The 21,349-nt window shown below is 36.7% G+C and overlaps 1 protein-coding gene across 7 annotated transcripts in view; it reads left to right on the top strand.

The window, feature by feature from the left end:
- PIP4K2A (phosphatidylinositol-5-phosphate 4-kinase type 2 alpha) overlaps window positions 1-21,349 on the top strand; it is a 326,382-nt gene that overhangs the window by 173,900 nt on the left and 131,133 nt on the right. The window contains exons 8-10 of one of the 7 annotated variants that reach the window (XM_074192983.1): window positions 7,458-7,701; window positions 9,413-9,516; window positions 12,222-14,443. The exons of the other annotated variants lie outside the window; for them this stretch is intronic. Of the exons in view, the coding sequence (XP_074049084.1) occupies window positions 7,458-7,701; window positions 9,413-9,516; window positions 12,222-12,302 (429 nt within the window). The 3' untranslated portion in view covers window positions 12,303-14,443. Of the gene's footprint in view, window positions 1-7,457; window positions 7,702-9,412; window positions 9,517-12,221; window positions 14,444-21,349 lie in introns of those variants that run through there. 7 annotated transcript variants of the gene reach the window in all.

Below are 21,349 nucleotides of genomic sequence, written 5' to 3'. Positions count from 1 at the left end.
AAAAAATTCTGAAGAACGAAAGGAGAAAATACACAGTACAAACTGAATTAGATGATGTGTATAGGAAAGGCTCGGGTACTGGAGGGGCTAGGAGCTGGAGGTCACAGTCAAATCTCTATTTTTTTCAGATAAATTTTCTAAAGGATGATTATTTTAAGTTTTAGCAATCTCAATCAGGTTAATTGCTACTTTCATTCTAGACCCTAGATTCCTTGCTTCCAGAAAGGCAATATAAAACAACATATTATAAAATCAGAAAATAAACTTTCAAATTAAGACAATTCTAAAAGGGTAATCTTTTAATTCCTTTTGTGCCTTGTACTTCTCTGTTCATGACCTTGGCTGCAGTCTCTTCAAATAAGCCCTACTAGGTGTAACTGGGATCTTTAGCATTAAACCTTATAAGGGATATGGGCCTAAATGAATTTATGTGAGAGATTTTAACCCAAGATCCATAAACTTTTTTTTCACATTTTCATATTTTAATAGTTGAAATTGTTCATTTCAATAACATTGTTTTCCTTTGTAATCCTATATATTTTCTTTTTGCATTTGAGAACATTATTCTGAGGAATAGTAGCCATCACCAGATTGTGTCAAAGTGGTTCACAACATACCAAAAGATTAAATAATCCTGAAATAGAGGATAAATAGGGACCAGGCAGGAGAATGAAAAGGAAAGACTTGACAAATAATTGTTCAGAATATGGAGAAGGAGAAAATAAAAGTAGGAAATCCTCAAAGAAAACAACGATCCCAAATTCTCTGAGCTCTAGTGTCTTTAAAAACCGAGTGAACAAAAAAGAGTACATAAAGTTGAGCCTATTATTTCAAGGGTTCAACTGAAAAACAGTTAGAAATGTATACACTCCTAGCTAGAAACAGACTGTCACTGGCAACCCTGGCTTCCCAGTGGCTCTTACAAGCTGCCTTTGTCCAATCATTCTTCCTTGTCCCCTCCCAAACTCATTTTCGTTGTTCTGTGGTTTGGGAATACCAAAGTTTTAACAGAAATCTTCAATTTACCAACAGCATATTCATTTTAATGAGATCCAGAAAAGATTTTTTTTTAAGTTGACAGGAAAAGAGCTATCCAGCCAACCCCCTTGGCTATATGCTTCTTCCTATACCTTCAGTTTAACATTTTAAATGCAGATGTTTATTGAAAATATAGAGTTTCCCTTAGGGTTGAGCCCTGGAATTACTTCCTCCTCCAGACACTTATTAGCTGTGTGGCCCTGAACAAGTCATTTAATTTCTCAGTGTATCACTACCTAGTTCATTTTTTTATAGACTCATAGATATTTCCTTAAAAACACTGAATTTATCCAGGGTCATCCTGAACAAGAAAATACTGGAATTTTTTCATCTATTTAGCAAGTATCAGAAATGGGTCACAGATCCCAGGTGGATAGCTGGAAGGGATCTCAAATGACTAATAATGATAATGTCATCCAGTTTATAACCCCTTCATTTTACAAACAAGGAAACTGAGGCCAAGGGAGAGATTAATGGCTTGCCCAAAGTTATAAAAGGTATGATTGTGGCATAATTTGAATTCAGGCCTTACACCAAACCCATTGCTTTTTCTACTCTACCAAAAGTGTTTTTCATTCCTCTAGTGGTTTAGTGGGTATGCCTAGGAGGTAACTATACTTTTATTAATTAGGCCAATATTTTCTTGCCAGAAGAGACTGTCCAGAAGTGGTGTAACACAGGCTTGAAAACTGGAAACGTAACTTCTAGGCATATCACAGACTTTTAGTAAAGATACAGATTTTTTTTTCCTATTCCTACTGCCATGTATTGGTAAATGTTCCTGGTTAGGGGTTCCAAACTTAGCACCACAAAGACCCTCTTTTTGGTATGAACCCAATCCCAGGCATATTATCCTGAAGGAGACTCGAGGCAGGTGGGGCTAGGAATGAGTAACAGTAACAATAGTAACTAGTATTTATCACATATATTATCTCGGTTAATCCTCACAACAATATTGCAAGGCAGGTGCTAATATTATCTTCATTTTATAGATGAGGGAACTGAGATTGGAAGAATGCAAGCAGTTATTATCTTATTTACATAGTGAATGCTAAAGTGCCCCCCTTAAAGGCAACTTTAAAAGCAGTGTTGAGTCCTATGTTTCTGAATAATTGACACTATTTAGCATTAATGGTTTAAAACAAGATGAAAGAGGATCCTTGATTCAGAGCTAGAAACCAGTTTGTCCATCTCTCATTTAACAGGTTTACTGAGGTCCTGGGGCGGGGGGGGTGTCTCATAATTTGGTCAGTATTCTACAAGCAAGAAAATAGTGAGGCCAGAATTTGGACTCGGTCTTCAAACTCAGTGTTCTCTATCATTCTGCTTTTACAGTAAACCAAAAGTTTTTAACCTTTGTGGGGGTCTTGGACCCCTGGCTATTCTGCTAAAACCTGAGGACCCCTTTCTCAGAATAATGTTTTTAAATGTATAAAGCACAGTACACAGGATTACCAAGGAAAACCAAAATAACTTTTCTTATCAAAAATTATGAAAACATTCCTTAAAATCTTAAGTTCACAGTCCCCACATTAAAAATGCCGTGTTTAGACATGGAATTCCTGGGGTCAGGTCCCTTATCTGCTGCTAATGAGCAATGTGATTTTGAACAAACCTCTCTGACCCTATTTTCTCACCAAAGGATCTACCTCTTCATCCCCAATCAGGTGTCCTCCTAACCACCAATTGAAAATCTCTAGTCTTGGAGAACTCCTACCTGCCAAGTTCATCCATTCTGGTTTTTTGACAGCTTTAGCTGATAAAAAAAAAAAAGTTATATATTGATCTGAAATCTTAGTCTCTGAAGCTTCAATAAATAGTTATTAGCTGTATCTTGTGCTCATTTACACTTCATTCTGCCCTCTGGCAAAACAAGTGTAATCCCCATAAGTGAAACATGCGTAATCACTTTTCCACATGATAGCCCTTCAAATCCCTAAAGGTGTCAATCTTTTCATCACTAGTTCATTGAATCAGTTCATATATAACCATCTCAGGTCCCCTCTCCATCCGGCTTTCCACCAGGCCTGCTCAAGATTATGGCTTTCTAAAATGGCCTGCCCAGAATGGGCAAGACTTCAGATGTGGTTGGAACATGGCAAGTATAAAGCCACTATCACCTCCCCTTCATTATGGACGTTATGCTTCCATCAATGTAGTTAATTACAGTACTTGCATGATCTGCTTCACATGGGTTGTTGTAATCATTGAGTGAGATAATGTATGTGAAGCACTTTGTTAACCTTCAAGCACTATATAAATGGCGGTGATAAGGATTATGATGATAATTAATTTTCTACTTTTTAAGGGGATGTTTTAGCTTTGTTTAGATTCAGCCCTAGATTTTGCATCCAGCTGGGTCTGCAAGGCAGTCAACAGAAATATGTGCAGAAAGTACATGCAGGACTTGTGATTTCATCAATAGAGGCAATAATTAATACTATACTGTCTTAAGGCAGTAGTGTCAAACCCCAAATAGAAATGGGAGCCACTTTCGTCATACAGAAGAAACCTTAGGAACTCATATTGACTTTAAAATGCCACATGTTAACATTATCTATGTTCTGTTGTGTTTTTATTTATTTTGTTAAATATGTCCTAATTACTTTTTAACCTGGTCCTACTGCCCCTCGAGTGTTCAGAGATATTGGACATCTCTGGTCTAAGGCACATAGAAAGAATGACGTTCCCAAGGTAACACAACTATTAAATAACAGGTTTTTGTGATTCCACAGGTACAATACAAATAATATTCCTAAATTGATCCCACAGAGAGAGATTCAAAATTTCTTGGTGGGTATGTGGCAAAATAGAATACTAGTCCTGGAGTTAGAAAGGCAGGAAGAAATGAATTCAAATATGATCCAATAACTTGAGCAAGTTACTTAACTTCTATTTGCCTCAGTTTCCTCAACTGTAAAATGAATATCTAATAGTATCTACTTCCCAGAGTAGGTGTGAGGACCAAATGAATTGTTGTTCATCTGTGTCTGACTCTTCCTGACCCTTTAGACCAGGGGTGGGGAAACCTCTTTAATGCCCAGAGCCATTTGGATATTAGAACATCATTCTTGGGCTACATTTGGTCAAACATTTAATAAATTTACTCCTAAAAAAGCTATTAGATTCACTGAATTTACAGTCCTGCCTGCTGTTACCTTGGTAATGCTAGACCAATATGGCCCTGGGGCTAGAGGTTCCCCACCCCTGTGGAGGACCATAGTGGTGAAATACTGAGGGTAGAGTTTCTTTGGCAAAGACACTGGAGTGATTTGCTATTTCCTTCTCCATTGAATTAAGGCAAACAAAGTGAAGTGACTTGCCCAGAGTACACAGTGCATAAGTGTCTTAGGCTGGATTTGAACTCAAGTCTTCCTATCTCCAGGCCCAGTGCTCTATCCACTGAGTTTTCTCATGGCCTGATACAGAGCAGGTCCTATATAAGAACTACTCTTTTCCCTTCCCAAGAGTATCAGATAAACTGGGTTCAAATCCCAGCTCTGCTACTTGTTATCAGTGTGACCTTACACAAATCACTTACCCTCAGATTCTTCATCTGTAAATTGCGATTATACTGAGTAATCTTTCAGATCCCTCTTAACTTTAAATATATGATTTCTTGAATAAAAAAATCAACTGATAAAACTTTATCAGAACATAGATCTAGAATTGAATATATTACTTCTTGTAATTCTGCTAATCTTGTTATTCAGTCATTTTCAGTCATGTCCAACTCTTCATGATTCTAGTTGGGGGTTTTCATGGCAGAGGTACTGGTTTGCCATTTACTTCTCCAGTTCATTCTATAAATGAGGAAACTGAGGCAATCTGGGTTAACTGATTTATTTAGAGGCATCTCACACAGGGAGTGCCTGAAGCCAAGTTTTAATTATAGGTTCAGGACTATACTGTACCATCAGCTGACCAAATTGATAGCCTGGAAAAAATGGAGGGCAGAGAAGCCAACTTCATCTCTTCTCAGGAAAAAGAAAACTGACAAATTAAATTTGTGTGGGTCTTTGCTGGATATGCTTTAGCTGTCTCATCAAATTAAATGCTCTCCATTCTTGATAATGTACAAATGCTTTTATCTGTTAAAAAATAGACTTTCCTGTGGTTTCAATTAATCACTTTTATAAAATCTATGTGCTCTATTTCTCTCCCAAAAGCATTTAGAATAATAATGTGGGATTTCATGGTTGAGGAGCAAAAGTATTCAATAGAAGCTAAAATAAGAGTAAAGAGAAGAGAGAAATAGGGCACTGTTCATTTATTAAAATGAAGCTTTTTTTAAGGAACAACTTGTGGGATCAATTCTCTCTTCTAAGAGTGAGGAGAGAAGCTGAGAATAGGTATGGCCTTGAATTTCCCCTCTTAACCTTCTTAGGTAAGGAGGAGTAGATAGAGCACCTTGAAGTCAGGAAAATGAGGGCAAATCCTGCCTTAACTTCTCTCAACCTCAATTTCCCTTGCTGTAAAATGATAATAATAAATAATATTTTGTTCTTCATTCTTGAAGAAGACCATAATATCAGGGAAGTGATGCCATGACAAATACATGAATTAGATTTGAGTGAGAAGATGCTATACCAAGTCACCAGCCTCACTTTTTCCTCCAGAGCCATCTGGGTCCAGTGGTCAGATATGAATCAGGATGACTGGAGATGGCCCTGGATGTGAGGCAGTCAGGGTTAAGTGACCTGCCTAAAGTCACACAGCTAGGAAGAGTTATCTGAGGCCAGATGCCAACTTCCATCCTCCTGACTCCAAGGCCAGTGCTCTAACCACTGCCCAGTAATAGTAAATAGCACCTATCTCACAGGGTTGTTATACAGTTCAAATGTGATAACACATGGAAGCCCTTTACCAGTGAGCACTGAATAAATGTTAACTAATATTAGGTGGTTTTCTTTTTTATCTTTAGAGTATAAGGTGAATCTTGCTTTGAGATCCAAGGCTGAGCTCCTTCATCATTAAGGAAATTGATAGATAGATAGATAGATAGATAGATAGATAGATAGATAGATAGATAGATAGAGATACAGATAGATTAGATACATGCATACATAGTGTATATATATTAATATTATGTATATATGTATGTATATATATATATATGTATATCCAAGAAATAGAAAGTTATTCACTTCTCTCCTCATAGCTTTCTCCTAGAGTTCCAAACTGGGGCCTATACCTTTACTAAGAAAGTCAACTTCTACCAGTAGACACCTGAGGACAGTCAGCTATTGTGTATCAGCATAATGGGGTGCACGGTCATTTCTTCAAGGTCTGGGTCAAGTTCCTTATAAGGCCATGGTCAGAACCTGAGTTGGAACCTGTAAGGAGCTAGCCATCAGATGATAGAGCAGAGGCTTGAGTGATGTAGCCTAGGTGATCACTTAAACCAGCAGGTAGGCAGCTGTACCTTCTTTGTTCTGTGCTATTCATTAGAATTATAAACCTGTATCTAAGAACAAGTCTACCAGAACAAGTCATGTAATTCCAGCAAATCCAGATTAATTATATTGCAAGGAGTTACATGACCAGATTCAGATCTCTTTCCCAAAAGTAACTTCCATTTACCTTCATTCACCACACTTAGGCCTTGTCAGATTACTGAACAGGGAGCAGACTAGGAAGGGAAGGAGGGGATATAATAGAGCTGAAGTCCTCTGACAAAGCAAACCACTTTCAAATCTGAAGGGGGAAACAGAAGAATAACTGCTTAAAACCACATGTTTGCCCTATAATTTGGGACATTTGGGCTTTTACTTATTTGCAGGGGCTGGAGGGAGGTAGAGAGGGAGACCTTAACCAATTGCATAAGGATCTGTCCTCACTGGGGTTTGTTACCGAGATTAAAAGTAGTTTCAAGTGTAAATGGTCGAAACCATATTGTAGTCCTGACCCAAGCTACTTGGGAGGTCTAAGTTCAATGGCCATTAGTAATTCTTTGTGAAGACGGAGAAACAGAATCTCATAAGGGGAAAAATAAACAACAAACCCATCTCTTAATGTTTCTTCTGTGGAAGCCTGACCTGTGCATTGTTATAATCCAGCCTAGATGTAGCATATGTATATATTGCAGTGCCCAGGTTTGCATTTTGGAGGGAAAAAACACCAAGCCTGAGCCAGCCGGAAGTGTGAGGCAACATTCTTGGCCAGTGAGACAGCCTCTGAAACTAAGGGCTCTCATAAATCAAAGCATGCTCAGAGGCTGCTCACCACCTTCTAGAAAACACTCAGGAACCACTATATTCTCACCTATCCTAAACCCCTTTAAAGTGTTTTCCCTCAGCTTTTGGGTTTTGTTTTGTTTTGTTTTGTTTTTAATCTTGATTTTTTAAGGTTTTAAAAGCCTTTTATGTTCACACTTGGGTGACTCACAATGGAGTGACATTGCCTTTCACTTCTTCTAGTTTCTTGCTCAGCTCAAGCTCATGGACTACAGCTTGCTGGTTGGAATCCATGATGTTGAGAGAGCAGAACAGGAAGAGGTAGAGTGTGAGGAAAACGATGGTGAAGAGGAAGGGGAAAGTGATGGGACCCACCCAATTGGAACTCCTCCAGACAGTCCAGGAAATACACTCAACAGCTCACCGCCCTTGGCTCCTGGAGAATTTGATCCAAACATTGATGTCTATGGGATAAAATGCCATGAAAGTAAGTTCCTCAAACGTTTTTTTTTTGCATATGAAATGTTGTGAGTCTTGCAAGGTAATTTTTTTTAAATCTTGAAATTGTCTAAATAAATATGAATTTCATACTTTAATGTTCTTCAGAAGTCTGAACAAGTTGGTTTCAGGACAAGGGATATTAAAATATCTATAATCCCAGGTTTTTCAAATTTAACAGTTTGAATTTTTTTGGATATCATGATGTCTGGGAATAGAATGAGACCACCTCTTGCTTAGTGAACTGATTTATACTGCCAATCCAAGGATGCTTCATGATGACCTTAAACTTTCCTACTTCCCACCTTATCTTATCCCAGAGACACTAAAGATATAGTCAGTTCTGATGAGAACTTTTATTAAAACGTCTCCTTGGAAAACCCCAAGACTGCTATCCATAACTTCAAAGCAGATTCTCTTTCCTTCATATGAATATTGAAAGGGTTGAAAGCCTCTGTTGTAGCAAATATCTATATTTTAGAGAATTTTTTTATAGACTCCGAATGACTTTTCTTTAAGATAATGGTAATGAATCCAACATACTGGTGAATTCCATCTTGGCAAATTCTAACTGACTATATTCTTCTCTGCTTCCCAATCTAAAAAGCTTGATAATTTTTTGCCAGCAGTTACTAAAATGATTCTATTTACTACCTCAGAGGTAATATTTCTAACTTTATATACACAAATGGATCTATGCTCTTATTAACTGTAGATTTTTCCCTCCCACGATGCAGATTGCACTATATTCCTTTACATCCAATGTGATTCATTTTCATAACATATTATTGGTCATTAAAATGATGCCTGAATGTCATCTCTTAGGAGTCTTTCATATAAAATACAAAAACATGATCTAATCTGATTCATTTATTTTTTGAAAAATTATCATTTTAGCCTCACTTAAATTACATGAAACAAAGTCAGAAGTTTTTTTACAAAGCCTAGCAAAAGTAGTTTCTTCTTTTGCCTCAGATTGTTATAAAAACCACATCTTAATGGACATATCAAAGGAAGTTGGCTGTGTTTTGATTTTGTTTGTCAAGTTGCTTTAGTAACAGAAAATTATGTGTGGCCAAATATTCCTCCTTTTGTTCATTAGTGAAACAATTTCATTTGAGACTATGAATTGAAAAGAAGCATCAACTAAGGCTGGTTCCCTTGTCTACTCTTCTATAATGTTATTTCTGTGAGATTGTTGATAAAGCAGAATGAATCCCTTGATGGTTTGCAAATTCCAAAACAGCATAATTATTCAAAACTTACTTGAGAGAATGTAAATTTTTATCATTGATGTAATTTATTTACCCACAGTATTGGACATGAATTTAGATTTCTTATTAAACTATAAATGTATGTATGCATATGTGTGTGTCTGAATACAATTATATGTATACACATGTGTTATTAGACATTAAGATTGTATATACATATTACAGTAATAGTTTAAGCTTTTTTTTTGAAGCTAAAACCCCAGTTTTCTGACCCCTTCCAATGTTCCTTTTCTATTAAGATGCTTTAGATGCATGGTTCTCTATGTCCCTTTCAACCAGTCATTTTTTTCCTGCTATTTTCCCCCCTGAAAAAACTTCCACTCTCTATAAGAAGATCTATTTTTAATTGCCTGCTATCTGTACTATGGAAGGGATATTGCTTAAAGCTAATGTATTTGATGCCATTTCATTGTCATTCTTTTTCAGATGCACCTAGGAAAGAGGTCTATTTTATGGCCATTATTGACATTCTTACTCATTATGATGCAAAAAAGAAAGCTGCCCATGCCGCAAAAACTGTTAAACATGGCGTAAGTCTCTTTTATTCTTTTCCATCCCTTCTGAGTTCTTAGAGTTGTTCTACCTTGATGAAAGGTGGTCTTCTCTGGATGGCCTTCCTTTGAGGGAGATATAAAATAATATAGTGATATTGATTGTTAGTAAGGCCTCACATTCTGAGCACCATATTGTGAACCTACAAGTACCGGCTTCTAATCCCAGGTCTAATATCCCCTTTTGGCAAGTTATTTAAACTTCCTTCCTTAAACTGTTCACACTGCAACCTGGGGCTGTTAATAGGTACATGCATCGCTGGGGCATTATGTGAATTCATTAACTTTGAAAATGAAAAGTGCTGAGGATGTGTTAAGAATTCTAATATTAAATTTCAGAATTAAGGTTCTATTACATTTTTAATTTTGTTATTCCCTACCCAAAACTGTGCCAACACGAGTAAGTAGTATTTTTTTCTTACCTTTCAAGGAATTTCATTTTTGTTAGTAATCTTTTAAAGTGCTAAGCCAACAGTTTACTGTATGATGAAATTCCTTTTCCTAATTTGACAGGTATTAAATGATGCTTACATTAAAGGACCCCTTTTTTGGCACTGTGGGTGAGCCAAAAAGCTACATGCCCAACCTATACAGATGAACTTGAGTGCAACAATACCTACAAAGAACAGAGGGGTTCCTTACCTGGAATCTGTAAACTTGATTTGTTGAGAATTTTTTAATTTGGATACCCATATTTTGATTGATTTGTTTCCTTTGCAATCCAATATATTTATTCATTTAAAAACATCATTCTGGGAAAGGAACCATAGGTTTCACCACATTGCCAAAGCAATCCATGATACACACAAAGTTATGAACCCTGGGATTAAAAAGGAGGTACATTCCCAATGAGAAGCCAGCCAGATTAATCAACCATCAAATGCTAAAGCTCTCATTTCCTTCCTTGAGAGAATAGGCTGGCATCTCAGAAACAGAATCATTCTAACTCAGCATTTGTTTCACCAATGAAATCCTTCCATTCATTCATTCATTCATTCATTCAGCAAATATTTATTGTGTACCCATTATGTATGGAAGGAGCTGACCAGGAAATCTCCCACCCTAGAGAAATGCATTTGGAATTCCACATGAGCATACAGGACTCTCCTTGTAAATTTTTAATAGCAAATGCATTCTAAACCTCATTCATCACTTACAGTTTCTAATATCGTTCTTATGACACATGTTCCATTTTTTTTCTACCCGATCAAGCATGAGTTCAGCTCCATAGTAGGATAATAAATTTAGAGCTAGAAGGAGCCCTGCAAGTCATCAAGTCCAACCCCTTCACTAGATATACTGGGAAACTGAGACCTCAAGAGACTAGTACTTATCCCTTATCAAAGAGATAATATGTAGCAGAAAGAGAATTCAAACCTACATCACAAAAGCATATAGCTAAAACTGGAAGTCTTCTCATCTAGACGCTTCATGAGACAGTGGGAGAAACCGAGACCAAGAAGTTGAGTGACTTTCCCCAAGTCATACAGGTAGTAATCGTCAGAGCTAGGTTTGGAAAGCCTTTGATTTGCAACCCAGTGCCCTTTCCACACTGCCTCTATATAAAAACTAAGAGGCCTTGCCTTTTGCAAGCCATTGAATTTAATGGCCCCATTGGTTTTTGGCTCTGTTGGAGACATCTACCCTTTGTTTTAATCCTTGAACTTCTGATGTAAAGCATAACATAGTAAGACAGACATGAGAAATAAGATTACTCAGTCAATATAGATACCTAAAAATAACATTTAGTGACTCACTAAAATCCCGGACTTACTCTTTATGCTCAGGAAATTAATGAGCTCGTCAGAAGTAAAGTGCTTGACAACTGATTAGCAGCACTATGGACCTAAAAATAGAGATACCCCCCCCCACTAATCTAACGACAGTAAAGCTGGGCTCCCCTGGCTCTCAGCTCAATTTGAGAAGAGCAATGGTGAATGCATCCCCTATGCTCATTCCCCCATGGCCTGCTGAGGAAAGCCAGCCCCTCTGGTTCTGATGGGATCAAGAGAGAGAGAGAAAGAGAGAGAGAGAGAGAGAGAATGAACAGATTTGAAGAGGCAAGAGATGAAAGAAGGGCAAAATGGGATGAGAAATTTGAGGAAGAAAAGCTCAAAAGAGAAAAACTGATCTGGAGCTTCCCCCCACCCCCAGAATGTGTTCTGACTGGCTTCATTAGGCCAGCTGGTCTCTGAATCCACTGCTACTCCTATTGTCTGTCCCTATTGTAGAGGACTCAGCCACTTAAGCCACTCGTATGCTAAGAGGGCCATGGACAATTAAGACAGTCCTTATGCAATCATCTGGCTGAAGTGTTATTCTGCCAGATGTTTGGCTGTGTCCATTCTCCTCAATACACTACACATAGATTTAATCCAAAATCTGGCTGATTTATTTTTCCACAAGTTACCAAAAATCACATTGTTATTCCTCGTTTTTCATCATCATCATCAGAAAGTCTTTGATTATTTGAACCCTTCTGCTAATATATTAATAAATGAAACAGTAAAGTGGAGGACTGAATAGATTTGACAATTATTGAATTTACACTGAGGTATGACTTTATTTGCAGTAGGCACCGAGTAGCGTGGGTTAATTTTTTTGTGTTTAGTTTAGAAATTGAAAGAATCACAGCAATATCCATTTCCCCATCTTTATTTTTTTTCCCTTTTAAATTGGCCCAGGCTGGTGCAGAGATCTCGACCGTGAATCCTGAACAGTATTCAAAGCGCTTCTTGGACTTTATCGGCCACATTTTGACGTAACCTCCCATATTGCCCAGGGGATGGACAGACATGAGATGTGGGAACACAGCAGAGCTGGCTTCAATTAAGGAAAAAAAATAGAAATGGAACTCAGTGACATGCTCTTCTTGCATAAAAGCAAGCCTCCTCACATTTACCTCCTCAGGCCAAGATGATGGACTAGGGGGCGACTTGCTCTAACAGCTACCTGATATTTCCCAGCATAGCTCTAGCTACTTCTGACTTTTTTGTGTGTGTGCATTAAAAAAAAATTAAAATATAATTAATTAATTAAAATAGATTAGCTCTACTCAGAGAAGTTTGCGAAAGCAACTCTCTGATACAGCTAGCCGTGGTGGAGTGAATGAATGAATGAACAGTGGGGGGAGGGGAGAATCAGATGCATGTCATACCTGCCATGTTGGCATCAAACTGTAAACTGTGGATCAGTTTATTTTTTGAGTTGAAAGACATAAGACAGTATTCATAATAATAATGATAATAATAATAATGATGATGATTTAAAAAACCAACCACCATACCGCGAATGTTACACTTCTACTCCGCACGCTGGCACTCCTTAATAACTGTAACATTAACCCCTTGGCAGCAGATGAGTTGGGTGGCTAGCATCCACCATCTTTGCCTTTGCACTGTTTCGCCTCAAATACATCATGTCAAAACTTCCAGCGTCAAGGAGTTACTTTCTCTCTTATAATGGGAGGCTGATGCCGTAGTTGCTCTGTCAGTTACATTTTCACCTCAGTAAATTATGTCAAGAAAAAAAAAAGCTTATTCTCTTTTATTGCCTGGAGCTTCTCCATTGTTACACTCTTCTTGCAACATAGGAATTAATGCTACATGGAAAAAATAGCTTTTGGGGGAAAAAAACTGCATAGTTTTGGGCAATAGTATCTTCCAATTTGAGGAGATGAGCCAAGTGATAGAAATCTCAATTCTCCTGCTCCAGAAAGAAAACAAATCTGAAATTTTAAAACGCTTCTGTTTTTGACCACTGTTTAAGCAGTGGTATTTTGTTATAAATTATCCCTTTCATGGAAACCTTCAATTTTACTGTTTACATTATTAGGAAAACAGGGATACTTTTGAATCTAAAATTTTATGTACAGTATGTGATTTTTTGAAGTTTACATGTAAAGTTATTTTGCAGCCTAGATGAAACAATGTTTGCATTTCTTGAGGTGTATCATGCAGTGATGTATCAGAATGGATACTTCTTCCAAGTCCACAGTAGAGAAGTCTTTTACAATAAATTTTAAAAGGCCATTCTGTTTTTGTTTCCTCTCCAAATGTTCTTTTAACAACTGAATGATTTTTTCAAATGTTTATTCCAAATCTGTTTGTACAAATCCATTGCCTGAAACTGTGCTGATTGCATTTAATCATGTTAAAAAAAAATTTCAACATTGATCATGTTGCTACCAGCTTTCCCCGCATCTTCTGAAAGGCGTGAAGCCAAAAAGAATTAGGTTTGCTTAGAATATGTTATTAACTCATACACTGTGTTGAAGCTGTGCCTTTAAAACTCTTTGTTTAAATCATGAGATGATTTTTTTTGCCTGCATTTTCAGGGGAAGAAAAAAAATCACACCCTCCACCGATTACTTAGAACGAAAACAAATCCCATCCTGGCAGGATGCCTCTTCCAGTAACATTGACATCAGTGCTGTTCAGACTGCATCTGGGCATGGTGTGTGTAGGGTTTATTTCAGAGAAACACTGAAAGGGCCGAAATCATAGCATCTCCAGAAGCTAAAGGCAGAGCCATCCCCATCACTGTCCCCCTATACTGATTTTTACATAGTTTTATTACCCTCAATGAAGGAAGTTACCACTGTAATATAATTGTACAAATCTTGTATTTTATGTATTTAAATGAATGGATACTGTGATTAGATTCTTAATCTGGCATCATAACCCATTTCATTTTTTTAACGTGCCATGGTTTCCCATGGTAGGAGACTGAAAAGAGAGAAATCCCAAAGTTAAGATGTGGTACCCAGATATCATTTGAATAGCTTTTCTTATTGTGGCCAACATGTTTATGCTTTTTAGAAGTTTACAAAAATGCTTTTTTATTTGTCTATAACAGTCTTTGTCCTTCATTGCTGTCAATAAACTGTTTATTTGGACAGGGTAAAGATGCGCACATTGTATCTCCTAGTGCTAAAACTCCACTCCAGATATGAGCAAGGCTTTATACAATAAAGCACTTTGATGACTCCCAAGGTAAAGCCTCTGCCCCCTTTGTTCCAACTAGGCTTCTCTCTACAGGTGAATTTACAAATGTAGTTAGACTGGAAAGCCTTTGGGGACACCTCCCATTCAGAGTCTGTGGTTCTTTGAAACATATCTATATCTATATATCTATATCTATATCTATATATATATATATATGTATATAGAAGTCAGCTAGGTGGTGCAGTGGATAGAGTACCTGCCCTGGAGTCAGGAGGACCTGAGTTCAAATGCAGCCTCAGACACTTAATAGTTAACTAGTTGTGTGACCTTGGTCAAGTCACTTAACCCCATTGCCTTGCAAAAAAAAACTCATATATTTACAAACCTTAAATTTTGAAGAAGCAAAATCAAATGAAATCAATCATTTTCTTTTCCAGGACAATTTGTTTAACCTGGAAAATGGGTTTTCTATGGAGAAATATTTGTAAGTGACCAGAACTACTATAGCAAAGGTAGCAATGATGAGCAAGGTGAAAAGAAAACCCACTGATACTCTTATAACAAGAGAAATAGGAATAGCCTTAGGTTTCAGTCACATAGTTCACTGATAACCCCTATGGGGGGAAAAACCCTTTCCTTTCCGTAGTATAATATTCTGAAATTTTCTAGGGATGGGGATCCTTGCTACAGGAAAGAATGATTTTAAAATTCCTTGAGGAATTTACTGCCTTTAATGGCTTTCAGTGCCATCCCCAGCACACAACCTAATGAATGCTGCTCATTCCCATTATACAGTTAGATGGCACAGTGGATAGAGCATCAGTCCTAGAGTCAGGAGGACCTGAGTTCAAATTTGGCTTCAGACACTTGATACTGTGTGATCCTGGGCAAGTCATTGAACACTTGTTGCCTCACATCCAGAGCTATCTCCAGTCATTCTGATCCATAATCTGGCCACTGAACTCAGATGACCGGAGGAAAAAATGAGACTGGTGACTTGGCAGAGCACCCCCTCACTCAAATCCAGTTCACTTGCTTGTGAAACCACCTCCCTGGTTTGATATTGAAAAACAAACATCATCATCATCACACAGGAAGGGAAAATGGCTGTTGGTCTGGTTTCTGTTTTCTTTCTAGTATATTTGGTTCTAAATATCTATTTTTCCTTCATTCTGGTTCTGCATGGCCCAGATTTGAATTCATAGTGGTTCCCAAAGTGTGACGGTACTTATAAATATTTAATATCTCAAATGTAACAACAGGAAAAATTGTGTGAATTAGAGCCGGTCAGGAATATGTGGATTTAACTCAAACTTTCAGTATCCCAAGGCAACTTTTTAAACAGCTAATGGTGGTGAGAGGAAATTAATCCTTGCTCAGAAATATTTCTCATATCAGGAGATCTCTCTTTGATGAAATCTCAGATCCAGACCAAAAAATTAAGTAGCAACAACAAGCAATTAAACACTGTTTTAAACACTAGGAGGAACTGGATCCCTTAAACCCCATTTTGGAGACATTTTTCAGTTACTTGATTAGTATTTATTGAGTGAGTATTGCCAAGCAAGAAAGATAATGACAAAAGTGAAATCCTTCCTTGCTCTTAAAAAAAAATACATTCTAAAGGGGAAAATATAGAAGTTATTTTGGGGAGGAAAGGCATTAGCTGCTGATAATTGATATGGCAATAAATAACAAAAGGCAAAGAAAAGAACATAGAACAAAATTATTTTTCCCAGAGATTCTCTTTGAAGTTTCCTTTGAGCTGGCACTCCTCCCAAACATTTCCTTTTATTTACATTAGCTCCCAATAGTTTGGGAGTAATTTAGGTGACTTTTCCCTCAACGTTGTCAAGACGGCAAATGACCATTTTTCATAGGTAGCAATTCCTCCCTTTTCCCTCCTTGAAGAGAGTACAACAGCTAATCATTTAGTGGTAGATGTAGACATATTTAATTCAAATCAAGCATTTAAAAACTTGGCATTGTGTTGGGAATTACGGAAATACAGAGACACTTTAGGAGATTGTAACTCAGCCAAACAACAAATATTTATTAACTACCTGTCAATCAAGGAACTTATATTTTAAAGAAAAAGACATATGTACAGACTATAGACATAATAAATTCAGGATAGTTGAAAGAAAAAGAATTTTAACCGCTGGTTGCTGATGAAGTGATATATAGTAGGGAAAACAATAGGTATGTAAACAACCAAAGATAAAATATATTCAGTGATGATTAGTTCAGTTTTCCTTAGTTTTAGAGGAAAATCCATTAGGGATGGAATCCAAAATCTGTTGTTCCTTTCGATTCGATTCATCTGCAGGACAAAATCCACCTGCCAAATGTGCTCTCCATCCCCAAGCCTCTTTCCCAATTCTCTGAATTGATATGTTTTTAAATGATATGACCTTGTATTGTACAGTGGTCCTGAACACCAATTGAGAATGATGGGAAAGGTGCTGAAGGAAGAGCAAGTAATGAATTACCAAGGAAGATGGTCGAAACTACCTTTTCTAGAACTCTTGGAGAATAGGGTGAATACCCATTTGCCCTGAAAAAGTTTTAGTTAATGTGCCCTAAAGAACTCAATGACCTTCTCTGTTTATGATTTAGTTAAAAACCCTACTAAGGGGGAGGGGAAAAAACATAATAGGTTCTCCCTTCCCCTTCTTCCCACATTTATTTTTCAACATTTGAATTTAATGTTTGAAAGTCAAAGGTGAAAATGAGTTAGGTTACCTCAGAGTAAACCAATAGCTGTACTGTATTTAGGCAGATAAATCTCATAGGTTAAAGTGAAATAAATTCTAAAAATCTAAGATACAGCTAGTATGTATTAGTACATACACAACTTTGTATATACACACAGTTAATTAACAAAAAATATCGGATTTCAGGTAAAGCAACAGTTCATGACAAAGTGCTCTTGTGAGTTTTCTCTTGTAGACCCTGATTTTAAACTCTAGACCCACTTCCTATCATTTTATGATGAACATCTTTAGAGACAGAAGAGAGCATAATGGTAGATTTAGAGCCACTACTAGTCAAGAAAAGGTAAAGAAAATCCATGAATATAACCTGAACTCAAAGAATGAGATAGCCTTATAACATATCCCTGAATTATAGAATCTAAGGAAGACTAGAGCATTGGCAAGTAGTTTGGAAGTTGACCTCAGGTGATATGTGAAAATATTTGGAGGAGGAAAAAAGGTAGCGAGGCTCCATAAAGAGTCCTATAAACGTATAGGTTTATACATGCATATTATACACACATACATATTAAACTTTCTATCCTTTCATTGTATAATATAGCAAACATAAAATGGAACATATCTGTGTGAATTTTTACTTCATAGACTCAGAAAGTTGTCTAGATCACTGCAAAATTAAAATTAAGTCATTTACCTAGAATCACATGACCATATATATCAAAAGCAGACTTGAACTCTGATCATACTAGTTACAAAGCCATTATATCACTACTGCACAAATGAAGCAGAATGGTATAGTAGAGAGCTGGCCTCAGAACCAGAAAGACCAGGATTCAAGACTTCCTCTGTTAAAGAATAGCTGTATGACTCTTGGCAAGTTGCCTAACTTCTCAAGACAGACTCTTAAGTGACTGAGTAGTGCAGACCTGTAAGGATACTGAGAGTTTCTCCTCTTTGAGAGTTCTCTATGCCATTGAAGTCAAAAATCCAAATCCAGGCTCTATTTGTAATTTAAAAGGATGAGTCTCTCTCCTTCCTTCTGGACCTCTTCACCTCCCTTTCTCTTTCTCTCTCCATTCTGTATCTAGCTGTCTCTCCCCTCCACTGATATAGATGTAAATATGAACACATATGTGTGCATAAGAAAGGAGAGTTTTATCCATATATTATTTCCTGTGTGTATGTATATATATACATACATACATATATATATATATATATATACATATATATGTATATACACACATTTCTGTGTATGGATGTAGACTTATGGAAATAGAAAGAGATATACAAATTCCCCAAGGAGAGGAATAATATTAATATCTATTGGAGAGAAATTCCTTTTAGATCATTTGACCGCTTGTAAAGGGCCAAATAAAGTTCTCTTTTCTTTATTTATTTTCCTGGTGAAGTCTTTGGCCAGTACAGTTACAAAGAGGCTTCCCTCCTTCTTGAAAAATTACCATCAATTCATTTGCCCCTTTTGGGGAAAGCAAACCTATATCATCTCTCTGGAATTTCTTTAATGCTAGAAATAATTAATGATTACAAAAAAAAAGTAGATTAGCTAATTGCCTTGATACCTAAAGATGCAAAATGTCCAGGCACATAGATTAATTAATAGGGTAATATTTTCAAGTATTCCTTTAGCAATTATTCACTTTGGTAATTAACACTTCTCTGTAGTGCTCGTTGCCTTCTAATTATTCCCACTGGTGGAATGGAGCTGGGGACCCCCACTCCAACCCTGATCTAAACCAAGTCACAATTTCAGTTACTTTATTTCAGCATGGAAAAGACTTGCCTTTTATTTCCTTTTTCTCTTCACCTTGGCCTAGAGCAAAATGTGGTGAAGACCACCTGAAATAACCCTTTTAGACCTCAAAAGGAACAGCATTATTTCAAGTGGTATGATCCTGAATAATACTACCCTTAATGAAGAAAAAAACAGAGTGACACTCTAGCTTTACCATATTTAAATTATTACTAATTCACTTTCATTTTTCAGGCATTCATCTTTATTGATTGAATAAGCTTTTTCATCTTTTCATGGATGTTAGTTGTTTTTCTATTGATTTTCTCTTTTTGACCTGGGTAAATTTTTACAAAAGAAATATGTGTGTCTGTTTGTGTATTTGTATTTGTGTGTGTGTGTGTATTTCTATTTTGCTGCCTTTTTATTTTCCCTACAAGTCTTTTTCTACCCAATCTATATTTATTTTCCTCTAAATTAATATAATTTCCCCTTAATTCCTCTTTAGATAGTAGTATAAGCTGCTATCTTTAGCCTTGGTTTTTTCATCCAGATGGTATTACATGTGTGTCCAATTAAATTATTCAAACTCTTTTTCTTAACTAGTTCCAAGCTCCTAGGAGGAAGGGACACTACCCTAATCCTTTCTGGAGGACCCCCCTAAGTATTTAATGGACCACAGGTGTAGGCCAGACTCCCTAAATAACTGTTGACTAGTTGCCTAATTGTTTGAAGACTCTTTTCAATAATAATGACACGTATTTACATAACACTGCTGGTACTTTCACACACATTATTTCCTTTAGTCCAACTGTTGTACAAGGAAAGAAATACAATTATCATTGCCCCCATTGAATGGCTAAAAAAAACTGGCTAGTTAATAAAATGGACAAGGCATGGTTTGAACCCAGGCCTTCTAATTCCAAGTTAAGGACACTTTCCAAAACATCTTAATCATGACAATAAACAGTCTTTCCCAATATGTATTAATTTTTTAATTTCTTAAATTGAATTATTACTAAATACACAAATTCCATGAAACTATTTTTTGAGGTGAATATTTTTTATTTTATTTTAAAGGATTAATTATGCCAATTCCTCAAGGCAAGTCTTTTAAGACTTTTACAGGAATCTCTTGATCCCATCTCCTCTCTCATCTTGCACTATTGTTCTGTATCCTGAATAGAGTCTACCTGGATAGAATTTCTCCTTGGAGAATTGCTCATTTCTTTTAGTTTTTGTTGTTGTTGTTTGGTTTTTTGCAAGGCAATGGGGTTCAGTGGCTTGCCCAAGGCCACACAACTGGGTAATCATTAAGTGTCTGAGGCCAGATTTGAACTCAGGTACTGCTGACTCCAGGGCTCTATCCACTGCACCACCTAGCTGCCCCACTAATTTCTTTTTCTTACACTATTGCAAAACAGTGATTGGTGTACAATAAGAATTAAAGCAACTTCCACCATGATTTTTTTAAATTAATTGTCAATTAACCCCGAAATGCTTCTACTTGCCACTCTGAAAATATTCTTTAAAATAAATCAAAAAAGGAAACAAGGATTCCATTGTCTTCATTTCTATTTTACATAGTACTAGGAATGCTAGCCATAGCAATAAGATTAAAAATATCAGGGGCAGCTAGGTGGCGTAGTGGATAAAGCACCAGCCCTGGAGTCAGGAGTACCTGGGTTCAAATCTGATCTCAGACACTTAATGATTACCTAGCTCTGTGGCCTTGGGCAAGCCACTTAATCCCGTTTGCCTTGCAAATAAAAAAAAAAACACCCCCCCAAAAAAAATATTGAGGAAATAAGCACAGGTAAAAGAGAAACAAAACTATCCCTTTTTATAGATGATTGGATGACATACTTAAAGAATTATAGGAAGTCAACTAAAAATTAGTTGAATTAATTAATAACCAGAAAATTGCAAGATAAGGAATTGATCCAAACAAATCATAGGCATTTCCTTATAATTCCCCTTGGTGAATTCTGAAGTCTAAGGATGGCCTGAACCCCAATGAAAGTTGCTAATATGTCAAAGACAGAGGGAACATGTCACAATAGAGTAAATACATGATTTTGAGGAAGAAAGATTTGAATTCGAATCTCGCCTGTGATGATACAGGACATTTCATCTCTAAAAATGAAGTTGATAGGGGGCAGTTAGATGGCTTAGTGGATAGAGCACTGGCCCTGGAGTCAGGTGGACCTGAGTTCAAATCTGAACTTAGACACTTAATAATTGCCTAGCTGTGTGACCTTGGTCAAGTCACTTAACCCCATTGCCTTAAATAAATAAAAATTTAAAATAAAATAAAGCTGATAACCTATAACTGCCAACATCAAAGTGTTGTTATGAGGCTCAAAAAAAGGATAATTTAGAGGATAGAGCCCCAG

Source organism: Macrotis lagotis, chromosome 7 (genome assembly GCF_037893015.1).
Source record: "Macrotis lagotis isolate mMagLag1 chromosome 7, bilby.v1.9.chrom.fasta, whole genome shotgun sequence".
NCBI classification, from domain to species: domain Eukaryota; kingdom Metazoa; phylum Chordata; class Mammalia; order Peramelemorphia; family Peramelidae; genus Macrotis; species Macrotis lagotis.
Note: the sequence above shows the minus strand (reverse complement) of the source record. Positions and strands in the feature narration are given on the sequence as shown.